Consider the following 16,809-nt stretch of genomic DNA (forward strand, 5'->3'; position numbering starts at 1 on the left):
ATCTCAACTTTCAAAATAAAGCTTAATAAAATGAATTAAATAAATCAGTTAAAAATTTAATACTAACCTAAGAGCCTTTTTTTTTATCTTTTATATTGTTGCTACATCTTGGTGTTGGCTTTATAATTTTTTTAGACTTTAATGATTTATTATTATTAATTTTTCTGATATTTTATTAAAATTTACTAAGTGCCGAGAAAGGTTACTTATATTTATATTTTTACTAAAACATTTTATTTCATAACTAAAATAAATTATACATAAATATAAGTCTGAAATTAAAATAAATTACTGTGAAAATGGATTATGTTTATCCGAATCTTCCTCATCATTGTTTCCTTAAATTTAAGCTAGGTTCACAATAATTATGATCAGGCATTATTGTGCTTTTCTTATTTAATTCTTTAAAATAAGATTTCCAAAGTACCTCAAGACATAACTTGATTTATGATTAGTAGAGAGAGTTGTTATTTCATAATTGAATATAAGGGAACATGCAAGTCCAAAAAAATATATGTATTGTTTGTTGTGGAAATTAAATATGATATAGGAATGAATGTAATTGATATACACTATTCTATTATATATAGCTATAGAATACAATTCATATTTTCATTTCATTTTATTAAATTCAAATCTAAATAATAACAATTTAATATTCAAATTTAAATAATAACATTTAATATATATATATAATTTAACAGCATTCTAAATTTTATACACGCCGCGACACCGCCATAAAAAAATTGCGCCGCTGATCTCAATCGGCGGATTCCGGCGGGAATAAAATTACCAGGTTTAATTGGGATAGGCCAATACACGATATTTCGAAATCTTTCAGTGTATCTTTTGTTGAGAAGGATTTTTAAAATTTAAAAATCACGATTTGATATGAAATATACAAGAATTCATAGAGTACACGTAAATTTCAGATAGTTCGGTGCCTGAACTTATGAAATATATTCATAATTATAATTGAATTAATTTTTATGTAAAAATTATTTGATAAATAAATTTGAAAAAAAAACACACAAAATGTCATGGCAAAAATGGTCCGAATTTTAGATTTTTGATTAGATATACTCTACCACATGCCGAAATACATTTCTAGTCAAGCCCGAGATTTTCAAAATTTAAAAAATTTCCTACTCTTGTTAAACTACCTAACTTTAGTCAACTATAAAACAGGGTAGCCATGTTTATAAACCAAAAATATTCCAATTAATCTTCAAGCTGAGACTCAGCTTAGGGGCTCAATTCAATTTTTTAGGTTAAAAGCTTGGCTAAGCCACAATTGAGATTGTCAAAGTTAATTAATTTAACAATACTAAAATTTTCCTCATCCCTATTGGATTCCATACCCCAATAATATAATCTTCATCTTGTATAAAATAAGAGAATTAGAAAGAAACAAAACTCATTCATTATATATTTTAAAGTTTAAAATTTTTTTTTTTATAAGTTTCCTTGTCATAAACAAAACTGCTAATTCTCACAAAAAAAAATAATACTATGATTACTTTCCTTATAATCTGTTGTGGTTGTTGATAATTGGTGTATATTCTGAAAATTAAATTAACTTTTATTAATTTAACACACATTACAAAAATAAAATTTTAATTTTATTTTTTTTATATATATAAAATATATTTAATAATGTTTTTATTTTAAAGTTTATTAGGGTAGTTTGTAATAATGTAAAGTTTTTAATAAATGATATTAATGTTACATCACGTTTTTGTTTTTAATAATATTAATTAATTTGTTTTTTAAAAAAAATTATATAAATTTTGGCTGAATTTCTTAAACAAAATATAAATAATGAATAGAGAAATTTAGAGAAGAAACAATTAGCCATTTACCAAAATTAGTATAATTATATTATACAGAGATTTATGTTATATTATAAAAAAAATAATTAAGAAATAAACTTTATATCTTTTTTTTAGCTGTGATTTATATATTTATATGAAGAATTTAATTTAATTACAATTTTTAATATAATTGTTATATCTATAAAATACAATTGATAATAAGTAAGGTCCATAGAAATTATTAAATTGAATCTCTATTTGAAGTAAATATGTTACTGTAAAGAAAATTTTATTGGGAAGCTATATGCTACAATATAATATAATAATATAAATTTTTTATTTTTCCTAGATACCTTACATTATTTATTTCCTATTCGTAGGGCTGTCATGTCTTTAGGCATGGTCACAAAATTTTATTTTTTTTTTGCAATTATAATTATTTCTCCAAATATTCTTGTCTAATACAATCTCACACTCGCTTTCAACAATCTCAAATCCTCCTTTATAATATTTTAAAATCTCTCTTACATTCCCACACTATCCATCATCAATTTTATGCTCATGTTCCGGATGTAATTAGGTTAACTTCTGGTATAAATAACTCTAACTAACCATTCCAAGGTGAATCGTTATACAAGCAAACTCAAAACTTTACTTATTTCTTCCTTTTTAGCATTAGCGATTTGCTCAGAACATAGCAAAGCATTTGATCACCATCAACAATTATTCCATTCTGCTAAAACTCTGATGTAAACATGCTGATCTCACCATGTAAAATACTTTAAATTTCAATCGTGAAGCATTTCTTTATTCAGAAACATCTCACAATTCTCTTTCCATTACATGCAAGCAGATTGTGTTCATCTTTAACAACACATAAATGTCGTATATACATATATAGATCTAGTGTTTTATTCCGACTTATGCTTTAAATATATATTCAACAATATTTTATAACATAGTAATTGTTGATATATCTGATATTCTAATTTTCGTGGTTATAAAAAGAAAAATGTTGTAAGAATTATATTCATAATTAGTAGTTTTTTATTTTTATATATATAGATTAATAAAGATATTTATTGTAATATGCCGAATAAATTTTAAATCAAATTGTTTAATAAGTCAAAATATTTTTATAAATTTTAAATCAAATTGTTAGTAAGTCAAAATATTTTAAATCAACTAATTTACAAAAATATCTTTATTTACTAATAATGAATATAATTCTTATAAAATTTTTGTTTTTATAACCACGAAAATTAGAATATCAGATATATCAACAATTATCATACTATATTATAAAATATTGTTGTATATATATTTAAAGCATAAATCGTAATAAAACACTAGATCTATATATGTATATACGACATTTATGTGTTGTTAAAGATGAACACAATCTGCTTGAATGTAATGGAAAGAGAATTGTGAGATGTTTCTGAATAAAGAAATGCTTCACGATTGAAATCCAAAGTATTTTACATGGTGAGATCAGCATTACATCAGAGTTTTAGCAGAATGGAATAATTGTGGATGGTATTCAAATGCTTTGCTATGTTCTAAGCAAATCGCTAATGCTAAAAAGGAAGAAATAAGTAAAGTTTTGAGTTTGCTTGTATAAGGATTCACCTTGGAATGGTTAGTTAGAATTAATAATGAAGCAATGACGATACAAGATGATACGCCCAGATCAGGTGAAAGCGAATCACAACCGTTGAAGGGAAATATCTAATAAAAGGGGTGTTGTTGTAGATGTTAAAAGATTTGAATAAAATAAGTATAAGTAAAAAAAGAGAGAAGAAGGTATATATATTTTGAATAATTGAATTGTTGTAAAGTTATTTTTATATAGTATGATAATTGTTTATATATCTGATATTCTAATTTTCGTGGTGATAAAAAGAAAAATTTTGTAAGAATTATATTCATTATTAGTAATTTTTTTTTATTATATATATATATAGATTAATGAAGATATTTTTGTAAATTAGTTGATTTAAAATATTTTGACTTATTAAACAATTAGATTTAAAATTTATTCGGCATACTTTTTATATTTTAAATTAATAATATTTAATATATATATATAACCTTACTACCTTATAAAGTATCATTTCAAGCTTGTTTCATCATAAACATATTTAAGATGTTTGAAATTATATAATAGCTTCTTTACCTAAAATAAATAAACTAAATAATACCCTTATTACTTTTACTATATTAAAATACTCATGACACCACTTAAAGACTGTATTCAAACTATATTTGTGAGCTGTTAAACTCTCAAAATCTTCCAAACTTATAAGAAATACAAATAGCAGATACAAACAAAAACTTTAGCAGATTTATTGAATGTGACTGTAACTGTATTTAAGGGTAGAAAATGATAATGATAATAGATTAAAATTTTATTAAAAAAATATATCAAATAATCTCTTTTTTTTTAATTAAAATTATATCCGTGGTCGCCTCATAGTGTTGTCTTTTCGTTTCTTTCATCCTATGCCAAAAATCTGGGTAAGATTTAGAAATTTAATCTTATGTAGGAACATTAAGTAAAAAGATTTAACTATTTTTACATCTCTATTAGAGGGAACCAATCGATTCAACACTATTATGACGACTCTTTATAATAAAATATTTTAAGTACATTAAAATGCGATGTGTAGAAATCTAATTCAACAGAGGTCCTTCAAATTCTTAGCGTCATTTGGCTTATAAGTTGCTTTTGAAGAGATTCTGGTTAAAAAGTGCCAATAATAAAACTATTTTTTTTAAAAAAAGATACATAATAAACTTTTTTTTCGTATGTCATGTTATTTTTCTATTGTTTTCAATTGAATTATAATTTTTTTTAAAAATACTTATTGAATAACAACGCAGATAAAACAGGGCAGAAGTCGATATATTAAAAATTTAAATAGAGATGTATTTAATACATGGATATTTTTAAAACTAGTTACCTGTGCCATTATTGTTGATGTATGGCGTAATCTTTACATACAATTATATAAATAAACATTTTATTTGTAAAAAACCCTCTGCTTTGAAAATCTCTCTTAATAGTATATATGGCAAGATAACAATATCATTCCATTTTATCTCCCAGGTTCCTAACTATCTTATGAGATTTCCTAAGTAGAGAAGGAGGGTAGCCTAACTTCATAAAAATTTGTTATGAAATAAGGTATGAAAAATTTATATAGGTATCGGGAGCTGAGAATACAACCAAAACCACGGGACCTGAGGCATACTATGCATTTCTTCAAATCTCTTATTGTACTATTCTAAATTCAAAATTCAAATCTTTGACTACTTGACAGGAAGAACAAATTTAAAAGAAAAAAAATGTCCCAAGCTAGGTATTAATCCACGAACCTGCTGGATCTCAGCAAGGTATCTAATCTTTTAGCCAACTACCATTCCAAAATTGAGAATTAAAGAAAATATCTAATCTAATATATTTATAAAACACATAAAAACCAATAAGTTCCGACGCTAAATTAGGATCTATGTTTAAGTTTTAAATGATAAGTAATTTATATATTTATTTTTTTAAAATGCATGCATTTAATATTTTTATTTTGCTTTTCAAAAAGGCCTAAATTATTTATATTTCAGAGGCATAATTTCACTATATAGTTTGTCTTTGGCTTTAAAAAAAAAATTAAATTACAAAAATATATATATAAAAAAGAATATATTATAACAGGAATATGTTGTATACTTTTAATACATGGTATAATAATATCTATGTATATATTTTATTTTTTTTGAAAAGATTTTTAAAAACTTAATTTATAATATTAAAAAAAACAAAGGAGAAAGGAATAAAATATTCTTCTTTGGTGAATTTACGTGTTGCTAGTTTAACTTTTATAATTAATTTCCAATCATAATTTTTTTTATGTAATTTTTTTTTATTAGGTTTTATTATTTTTTTAAAATTTTTTGTTTTTCCAAATTAAGAGAACTTATTTAACACCATTTGCTTTTAAACCTAATTTGGACTTGTTCCAAATCCAGTCGAATCAAACAGGAAATGATCCATATGGATCAATCATTTACTCTGGACTCAATCTGTCAGATTCGAACCTTGGCAAAAATCGGAATAATTTGCTTCAGGATCCACGGGAAAAAAATGTCGGAAACTATTAAGTTCACCCAAAAAAATTAAAAAATTTTTGAAGCTAGGCCTAAGAAAAACTTTGATACGGGTATCTAGTTATTTTTAATTACATATATTTTTTTTGCAGGTTTAAACCTGAAGTTCTAATCGAAGTCCCAAGTGGCCTTGTGAAGATTTTGGGGAAGGAGACTTATTCGGAAACTATATCATGTTCCAGGTGGGGGGAGGGGAGAGTTTCATTTTTTAGCCCTCTAGTCCAGTCCCTTTATTTGGCGGTTAAAAATTAAAAAATTACAAATATTTTACTCTGCCTCAATAAACAAGCATTCGTCTTAATTTATTCGTGCAAACATTATTTTTAAAGCTAAAATAATATATATAGTTATTTTTTTTGCAAAGAAGCTTTTAGGACATTAAATCTTTCAAGTATATGATAACCTTTAATGGGATATAAACTGAAGCGTAATTCAATAAAAAAAAACAAAAATTGATTATTATAATGTTAGTAATTTAACTTTTTTCTAATTTGTTCATTCTTTTAGACTCTAATGACTCCTGGAAAGCGCCAAAGGCGTGTACAAATTAAATAACTATTGCACACAAAGAATGGAAATCGCCAATAAATATAGCTGCGGACCTAAAAACTAGATCAAAAGTTTAAGATACTATTTGAGGAACTAATAGCCTATTTATATGTTGAGGAGATCGATGAGCACAATCGAGAAAAACTTTTAAAGATATAATCGGATTCTAATCTGAGATATCTCAAATGAATTTCATCAAATTCTAAAAAAGGGTTTCTCAGAATACATTTGTAGCAGAAGGTTTTACATAGTAGGTTATTCATTTTATAAGGTATAAACTTTAATTTATTATTTTAGCCTCCAAAAAATAACTAAATATTTAAACTAATAAATCATTCAAATTAGACTTCAGAGAAATAGGATCAATTGGCATTCAGCGATATTAGATTCGAGAAAGAATGTATCAACTAGTGGCAATCTAGTATTGAGAAAAAAAAATGAAGTGGAATAAGATAGAAAAATTCCTTAAAGTGTATAATTATCTAGGAGTTACATGAATGGGAAATGTGCATTTAGATTGCGCTTTATTAAAAGCACTGTTATATTTTAAACTAACGTAAATACTTTTTATGAGTTTACCAATCAACAACTATTTTTTGCAGAGAAATTACCCGTTTAAAGGATATCGACATGTATCATTCATCAAAATACGCAAGAAATGCTGTTATATGATAGAATAAAAGTATTTGAATTGTCTTAACTTAAATGGGATATATATATCCGGAATTGTCAAGAGATAATAGTCACGAAAGCGTCGATCCGATATAAAAGTAGATTTACAGAGAAATTATTTAATATGTAGCGTAAAATAGCATCAGAGATTTAGTTAATTAACCGATCGATTCTATTAGAGTTCTACAAACAAACAGGGACACCGCTAAATTTATCTAGTGGTCATCTTCTTTCTTTTTTTAAATTGTAATCACAATCGCTTTATAATTTTTACGATAATTTTGATATGGCTGGAGGAATAGCATATGATTTTCAGTAATTTTTTTTTTATGTATATAACTAAAGAATGAATTAGTTGACCCAAAAGCGATTTAATTGATCAAGAGAAAAAAAACAGCAAAATTTAAGATTTTCGCCAAATCTTTTTATCTAAGTCTCGAGACTCGGTAAAATGAGGGCTAATTCTTCTTCCAATCTATAATGTAAAATCTGAATGCTAAGGTCATATCATTTTTTTAAAATTTTCGATTTTACCGTTTTTTTAAAATGAAAATCGGATAAAATGAGATTTTTGGACAACACTAGATTGATTATATACCATAATTTTTCTAAATGCTCATTTTAAAAAATATCGAGTCTTTCAATATCTTAATTTTCGAAATTCATTGAGGTCGATATGCATATTTTATTTGGGGAACTCTCTTTCACGAGAGCTTATTTTATTTATAAATTCAAATCTTATAATTTATACATTGATTTATTTTTTTTTTTGAAAAATATGAATATATTTATCAGAGACCTGCAGAGGCACCATTTGTAGGGCTCGGCCCGGCCCGGATTTTTTTTTAAAAATTTTTCGGCCCCGGCCCTGATTTTTTAAAATATATTTTAATTATTTTTGATTTTTACAGCTAATAATGGCGATTTCAAATATTCGGTTTTAAAATATTTTTAAAAAAATTTTAAGGCCCGGCCCGGCTCGGCCTGGGTAAATTTAAAAAGCCGCGCCGGACTTAGGGTTGGGTCTACGGGTTTCTGATTTTATAATTATTTAAGAAGTGTATATTTAGGATATAAAATCACGGAGAGCATATATATATATATATAAATTAATTAAGTTTCGAAATGCGAACTTTAATTGAGAAAAATATATCTCAAAGGGATTAGCTATTTACATTTTATATTATATTAAATGTATTATCTTTTAAAGTATTTATAGGCTTAATTATTGATTTTAATATTATACTAATAATAATAGCGAATTAAAAATATTTTCGCATAAAAAGTAAAATCAGAATAATGATTTAATTATATGAAGATGATTAAATGAATAATTTTAAAAAAGTATATTTTTATGCGTTTATCAATCACTTAATCTAGTCACTCATTCCTAACACTAACATCTCCTCTATACCGATATTATTAACCTTAATAATTTCTTTCCATACTTATAGCTTTCTTTAAACACGCCTATAAAGAAATAAGCTTTTTGGATTTAAGTAAAAGACCACATCTCTTTGTTTTATTTTGAACCGAAAAAATATATAAATAACTAATAACATTTATTTAAAAACATTAAAAGCACCAAAATAGGGTGTCCTACTTGAAAATCTGTTTAGCATGGGGTCAGAAAGAAGTTTCAATAATAAGATGAACCAGGACATGTCTCAAATACACTTTCCAAAGTATTCAAATATACAAAAAAAAATTAATTTGCATTTGATCTTTTAAAATATAGGTGTTCACGATCAGTGCTATGAACACTACCGAGTTTCAGTAAAATAAATCTAAACCAGGTTAGGGTTTAGGTGGATTCAGAAATGGTTTAAAAAATATAGACTCAAATAAAATTTAGTATAAATAACAGAAACATAACTTTATTTTTTAAATTTATTTTACAATATCTAATAAATAATATTTATCATTATGATTAGAATAATACAATTTTATATTTTAAAAATAATATTCTATTTGTCTTTTTTTTCTAAAAGTTTTATAAAAGGATTATCATTGATTTCTTCCAAAAACGAGATTTTAAAATTAAAATATTGATTTTTCAAGCCTAACTTTGACAGTGCATTTGCAACTTATATTTAATAGAGCTATTTTACCTTAAGGTTTTGTACTTTTATTTGGTTTTACTTTTAATTTAATTATTCAACAAAGAACAATAAATATTCCTAAAATATATTATATTATATATTATGTTTTATAAAAAAAACCTACAAAATATGCTGCTAAAATTTTAAAATTTTAATATAAAATGGAGTCACTCTAAAATATATTGAAAATGACTCCACTAAAAATAATTTTTGCAAAAATGTTAAAATATTAAAAAATAAAAAAAAATAATTGTGTTTTATGTTTTAAATAATTTACATGTATTTTATATTAATTTAATATAGTTTTATATGTTATTTTTAATATATTTTTTAAAATAAATAAGTTTATTATTTTTAAAAAAAGTTATTGAAACCTGAAACTATAATTTTAAAAAAGGGTTTCAGTAAAAATATCTAGGGTTCAAAGGGTTCTGGTTCAGGGTTCGGATTTCTGGTTCACACGATGCTATTTAACTCTATACGCGCTACTCTAAATTCTTAGACACTAAAAATTTCATCACTATTCCTATTTATCAAATATGGAAGGTATAACCAGAGATTTTTTTGCAGATGACAGAAATCTAACACCTTACACGGGTAATCAATAAGTCATTGTTGATTGAATGGACAAATGAGTAGTGGAACGACAATAAACAAGATAATTTTATGAAAATGGATGTTTGAGACTTTGGAGACCACAATTTATTTAGTGAAACGATATAGAAGAATAACTGCTAATTATCACGATGTATTTCTACATGGGACAAAGAGAAGGGATAGGGAAATTATATTGAGGCTAATATCGAATTTTAAATCGTGATGCATTTAAGATATCTTTTCCTCCATTTAAAATATTTTTGCAACTTAAGATTTTACGAGCTCTTTAGAATTATTTGTATTATTCTTCAGTTTGTTTAATAGATATGCAAATAAAATTGTTAAAATATCATTATTTCTTTGAATCAAGTTAAATCTTCGGCATAAATTATATTATATTGAAACGCAGCATTGTTTAGGTAAAATAATGAATGATGCAAATATTAATTGTAAAATAAAGTATTTTGTATTTATTACGATTTCAAATATGTAAAAATAAATATACTATAAGCTTTTTTAAAATTATAAATAGAATTATCCATGCACAATTTATTAAAAATAAAATCAAAATCATACCACTTTCCTACATCATCCTCTTTTATTAAAATGAACGATAATCTTATTGAAAGTGAAAATAAAATATTTTTTCTGAAAAGATTACATAGAACTAAAGATATAGATTCCAGTTACAACAGATTACTTTTTTTATTAAGATTTATTATAAGACATTATGATATTTTTTAGCAGAGAATCTGGAAGCGTCTCTATTTCCCCTACAAGTCATTCTTTTACTTGCTTTTTAATCTAAGTTTGGCTAAAATTTTGTTTCCTAAAAAATTTTCTCTCTGTACTGGTTACAATACTAGTTTAAAACAGTCATCGATGCTAATAGAGCACTAAATATTGGCGCATTGACTCAACAAATATAAAGAAGACCAGATTCTAACTAAAATAGAGCTTGGAAAGATATTACGAACCCTGGAAAAAAAATGTATCACTTTGATGATCAACAAAGACAGTTTAATATCTATTTTTATCTAACTACTATGATAAAGAAATAAATAAGAATTTTGTGCAAAAAAATTTGGCTATAAAAAAAATTAATTAAATGTAAATGCATAATAGCGGAAAAAGGAAAAATAGTTATTAATTTATATATATATATATATATTTTTTTGAAAAGTTTAGTTAGATGATAAAAACATTTAGACCTTATTCATCATGTCACCATTAATTTTCAATTTTATCATTTCTAAATATTCTTAAATGCAAAAAACCAAAATATTATAGCAAGCAGCCATTGATATGGGTAAAATGTTATGGAGAAACGGGATAAAATGATATAAAAATTTTAATTTAATATAAAGGTTTTCTAGTTAATAAAAATTTCAAATCATTTGTGAATATTGCCCATATCCAACTTATAAAACCACAATATGATTATCTAATCCGTCATTTAGACCATTATCTAGTACCTACACACACCAAATTTTTACTCTTAACTCCACAAGAAACTCGTTAATATGTCCTAATCCAAATTTCTCGCAACAGAAAGAGAAAATTGATTAAAATTTATAATATTTTTGTATGACAGGCATACGACCCTGCCTGACATATCTGACCTGTCAGCCATCCTTTCTAATCTTATAAGATTATTTGACAAAATTATAATATATTTTTTTATAGTGTCATAAAAAAAAATCCTTTTTTTAAAGGAATATCTTAACTATATTATCTTATTATAAAATAAGTTTTTGGTAATATAATATGTTATGTTTATATTATGTATTATATATGTATATTTTATGCTAAAATATGTTAAATATATGCAAAAATATAGGGGAAGAAAAATATACATATTATATAATATTATAAATACTATAAAAAATAAATACAATTTATTATGGAAGAAATAAGAAGTAAAAAAATCCAAAAAAAAAAAATTTGTTTTTAATATTAAATATTCTTAATTTTTTTTGTTTGTATGTTTTGTGTTAAAGAAATAAAATATAAAAATAGATTAAAATCAGAGCTGAACACATCCTTGTCCATCCCCTCATCCACAATCCCTTCTATCTTCCATTTCTGATTTAATTAAAGAAATATGTATATTTTTTTCTTCTCTTCTTCTTCATTATATATTTAATAATAAAGTATAAAAATAAAATATACATAATTTTTTCGGTTTTTATTATAATATAAAATGTTTAGGATAATTTATTTTATCATAATACACATATTTATTTTATTTTTATGAAAAATTATTAAGTAATTTGTCGTTAAAAAAAACGAGAATAGAAAAAAAAAAATTTACATTTTATTTTTTATTTTTTTACTTGTTTTGCTATTATAATTTATAAATAAAGTAAATGAATGGTTTTTTTTTTGATTAAAAAAAAATAATATATTATAGCTTTCCCAAATCCCAAGAAGGAAAGAAGGTTATATTATAATAAGCAGAGTTGTTAAAGGATCTAGATACATGTATCTAGATATAAAAATGTGGTATCTGTATCTGTATCTAGATAGATTTTTGATTAAAATATCGGTATCTAGATAATATTTTAGATCATGTATCTGTATCTAGATCCATTTAAAAAGTATCTTTCAACAACTCTAATAATAAGTATATAAGTGTACAAAGTATTAATATAGGAATAGCGTTGTTAAACGGCTCGAATTGAGCCGATTTTAAAACCGCTAACCCAATATTTGATCCAGAATAATATTGCCCAAGCCCTGAAGATTTTGGTCATAGAAGGAACAAAGTTTTAGACATCCATTAGCGAAATCTCGAGGCTCAGTGTCATTATTTTTCTGACTAAAATATTGAGTTAGCCGTTTTTAAAAATCAGCTCATATCGAGTCTTTCAACAACACTGAATAGGAGTTTCAAATTTGGTTGGCAATACACAGTCAAAGTCTAGGGTTTTTAGAGAATTTTTAAAATTTAAATAGTTTAGAGCGATAAATATTTTGTTTTTTTTTTGAAAATCCTTATTAAGAAGAAATTGTTTTTAAATATGGATAGAGTTACCTAGTCCCCATATATTCTGTATACGCCGGAGTCTGAATCATGGCAAATTCGGGTTTTTTCAAAAAATTAAAAAAAACACGCTAAAATTTGTACTTTTATTTTGCATTGATAAGGTTATCTATTTAAAATTGTAGATGTTAAAGGAAATCAATAAGTTTTTTGAAATGTATAATATGAAGCGTGGGTAATTATACTAATAATATATATAGCATTGGTGGTCATATAATCAAATTTGCTAAACAAACGCCCAATTTTAACAAAATTTAATAAGACCCAGTTTTATATATATATAAAGGAGTCACCACGCTGTGATTGCCTATGCTCTATATATCGTACTTTGTAGTACCAAAACACCTAGTTAGCTTCATGGGGAAAAAACCTGGTCCTTGCTGGATTCGAGCCCAGCTCGAGGTTCAGAAAGTGGTCCTCAATTAACATCTATAGCAACTGAGCCACAGACGTTATACTAAAAAACAATAATTTTTTTTTATACATAAGGATAAAATTATCACCTTAAAAAAGCAGATAAAAATATTAATAACGTTCACCCCTCCCTTTATACACTTTAATTTAATTAAGAATAGAAATTTTCTGAGTTTTTCTATTTGAATCTGTTATTTTTTAAAAATAAAATTGTATTTTGATTCTTTGGATCAGCATTGTTAAATGGCTCGATTTGATCCGATTAATATGGCCCTAGCTGAAAAATCGTGAGCAAAATATTCAGGCTTGGGTAATATTTTTCAGAACTAAATATTGAGTTAGTCCAAGTGTTGTAATGGCTAACTCAATATTTCATTCAGCAAAATATTACGCAAGGCTGAAGATTTTGTTTATATAAGGAACAAAGGCCTAGACATACATTATCGAAATCTCTAGGCTTAGGCAATATCCTTCTAAATATTGAGTTAGCCGTTTTAAAAAATCAGCTCAAAACGAGCCGTTTAACAACTGAGTATTTTTGTATTTATTACGATTACAAGATTTTGAAAAGAATACAAATACTTTTTTTAAAATTTTGAATTGAATTTTAAATATAGATCCATAATTAATTAAATATTAAATTTGTGATCCCAGTATGCGAAAAATTAACGTATTCCATATTAAATCTTATTCTATTTTTAAATTGAGTATTACCGATAAGTGAAAAACTAAAATTACAAGTTTTTTTGAAGATGAAGAAAATGTAGTATGAAGAAAAGGTGTTTCCTTATTAAGAAGCTATGATAATATATTTTATTTGTGTATGTATATAAAAAAAATCAACATTTACAAATTTATTATTATAAAATAAAACTATAATAAAATTAAAAACGGATATTTATTGATAGTTTTAATATTTAAAATTTACTAAAAAAGATATTTTATAATTTATTATCAATATAAGATATAATAATTTAAATTTTCATTATAATAAATTTTAATATATTTAAAAATGTTTGAAAAATATATAATAATACTATTAAAAAAAGAACGGAGATGGTGTGACGCAGGGAAACAAAAATGAAAAAGGAACGTAAGCGTTGTCTATGATAGCTCTTTGGCTAGAAGGCTACCATTGAAACTGATATAATTAGCTTTGTGAATCGCTATGGATAATCGTTGACGAAGAAAAAAACCCTCTCGAGGTTCTTCTGAGAGTTTGCTGATTTGTGATCCTAAGTTTTTGAAAAATGCTAAGGCGAGTTTGCCGAAGGTGCCAAGAGTGGTTGATATGATTGGGATGAAGCAATGATCGTTTATTATTTCTGTGTATTTAGAAATTTTAAGTTGTTCCTTCTGGTCAAGGATGTTGATGGCGTGGTTGGATGGGGCCAAGGGGTCAATACAGGAATAGTCCCATACCAAAAGTTGGCCTCTCCTCCATGGGATTTGAAGATCCCATCAGGACGTTTACCGTCAGATCTAAAAAGACCCTGTGGTTCTAACGTGGAAGGAATTTGGGCGGATTTCAGAGCATCTTGGATGATTGTATTACATTGCTTGTGTCTGATGAATCGTCCATTGCAGGAGCGACAATGTAAACTATGTCTACCCTTCGAGTCAACTGGCGAGTTGCACCCTGAGCAGATGTGGGGGTGAGTGATGGAACAATTTAGACGAATGCCGATGGCATGGGTAAATTCATTGTTGGATAGTTGAAGCTGAAGATTGGTAGATGGGATGGCCTCAAGAAACTCATGTCCTGTACCATTGAGCAAGGAAGAGAATAGGGTGCGGTAGGTAGATTGCATGCTAGATAAGAGAGTTTCAACGCAGCGTGCAACCACTGGTGCATCCCAGTCTTTCTGTTTATGGGTTGTGGGGGGATGAGAATCAGCATTGATCCTTGTTTTCCAAATATCCTTAGCCACGATTAAGGAAAGGTCTTCTTTAGAATTATGGGCGGTGGTTATTGGCTTTGTCAAGAGACTACTCGATATGAAAGTAGTTGTTGCTAAGTCAAGTGGAGATCTGATGCCGAGACCACCAAATTTGGTTGGAAGAGTTGCTTGGGCCCAAGCGGTTTCGTTGAATCTGATATTTACTATTTTTTCGAATCCTTGGTGTAAAAAAGAAATTTTTTAGCAAAAAAAAGGACTTGTGTGATGGAAGAAGTGTAAAGATGTCCTCCAGTTTAAGGAGTATGTCAAGTGTGGAATGAAGAAAGGTGCTTATTGCCTCGTGTCCTCCAACAGGCGATCCTAGATGTGTTAATTCAACGCTTGATGTGAATTTGAAATCGTGAGTGTTGGGAGCATTAGAATTTAAAAGTGAGAATTCAGATTTGCTCTGGTTAAGCGAAAGTCCAATGGCTGTGCCCATTTCTTTAATTATGGTGACTGCTTTGGCAATTTCACTACTGGGACCACTCAAGATTCCATCATCAATATACCAAGCGTGGAGCGATAGAGTACATGAAGAGTTTATTGATTTTATCATGTCATTGATTCCAAGACTAAAGAGAATGGATCCGAGAGGGTCACCTTGTTGGATACCCTCGACAGAAAGTATTTTTTCTTTGTTGAATTGTAAGATTGTTGGTGATTGGTAGCAAGAGAAAAGAAATTTGGTATAAGCGGGGAAATGGAAGCAAGTTGAATGTAGGAACGTGTTGCGCGAAAGAGTGTTGTAGGCGTTAGAGAAGTCAATTTTTACTAGGGATTCGTTTTTTGGGTTATTTTCAAGGTGAATTCTTGTTAAGTGCACAGCGGCTTCACACCCACCAGGTATCCCTACACCAAGTTGATAGGGGCTTAGAATGTGTGCGGCATCGTGTTTGATTCTAGATGCGATTAATTTAGCGACCAATCTATGGTAAGTTGAACCAATGGCGATGGGCCGAATGTCCTTGTTTGGTTTTTGGAGTGCGATGAGTCTGGCACCGAATAGTAAGGGGGTAATAAAGCTAAGTACGTCTCCATTTAGGATTTTGTTGACTAAGTTTGTGATTTTAGTGAGAATTGAAACCTGTGTACAGATCACAGGAGAGGTAATGTCCTGTAAAAAAATTGGTCTAATCCCATCTAGACCATGAGCCGAATCCCGATGAAAAGATAGGATTGCTTTCCTTACTTCTTCCTGTGTAAAATCTGCTGCACAATGGGAGAAGGGTTGGGGCAATATTGGCATAAATGTTGTTGTGGGATGCTTTGATCGAAGCTTAATTAAGGTTTCTAAATTGGATTCCGCCAGAGTGTCATTGGTTGAAATGAGTTTGAGGGCCCCATTGATATTAAGACTGTCAATTTTCTTCGAAATCAATGAGGCTTTTTGTTGAAGTGGGGTTATTTTTTTTTGTTTATGGGATGTCTGAAGATTTGGGACTCATGAAGATGAGTGTTGATGTTTAAACAGGCATCTTTTATTTGTTGAGTTAATGATTTTTGGA

At 26.9% G+C, this 16,809-nt stretch overlaps 2 protein-coding genes across 2 annotated transcripts in view; both read right to left on the reverse strand.

Annotated features, from left to right (window-relative positions):
* Window positions 1-16,809, reverse strand: part of LOC135923494 (uncharacterized) — a 131,946-nt gene that overhangs the window by 105,330 nt on the left and 9,807 nt on the right. The gene's annotated exons all lie outside the window — the stretch shown is intronic.
* LOC135923246 (uncharacterized) overlaps window positions 14,419-16,809 on the reverse strand; it is a 43,263-nt gene continuing 40,872 nt past the window's right edge. The window contains exons 5-6 of the mRNA XM_065457895.1: window positions 15,520-16,730; window positions 14,419-15,465 (exon numbers count right to left, since the gene is read on the reverse strand). Coding sequence (XP_065313967.1) covers window positions 15,381-15,465; window positions 15,520-16,730 — 1,296 coding nt within the window. The 3' untranslated portion in view covers window positions 14,419-15,380. The remainder of the gene's footprint in view (window positions 15,466-15,519; window positions 16,731-16,809) is intronic.

Source organism: Gordionus sp. m RMFG-2023, chromosome 2 (assembly GCF_954871325.1).
Source record: "Gordionus sp. m RMFG-2023 chromosome 2, tfGorSpeb1-WG-v2, whole genome shotgun sequence".
Classification (NCBI taxonomy): domain Eukaryota; kingdom Metazoa; phylum Nematomorpha; class Gordioida; order Chordodea; family Parachordodidae; genus Gordionus; species Gordionus sp. m RMFG-2023.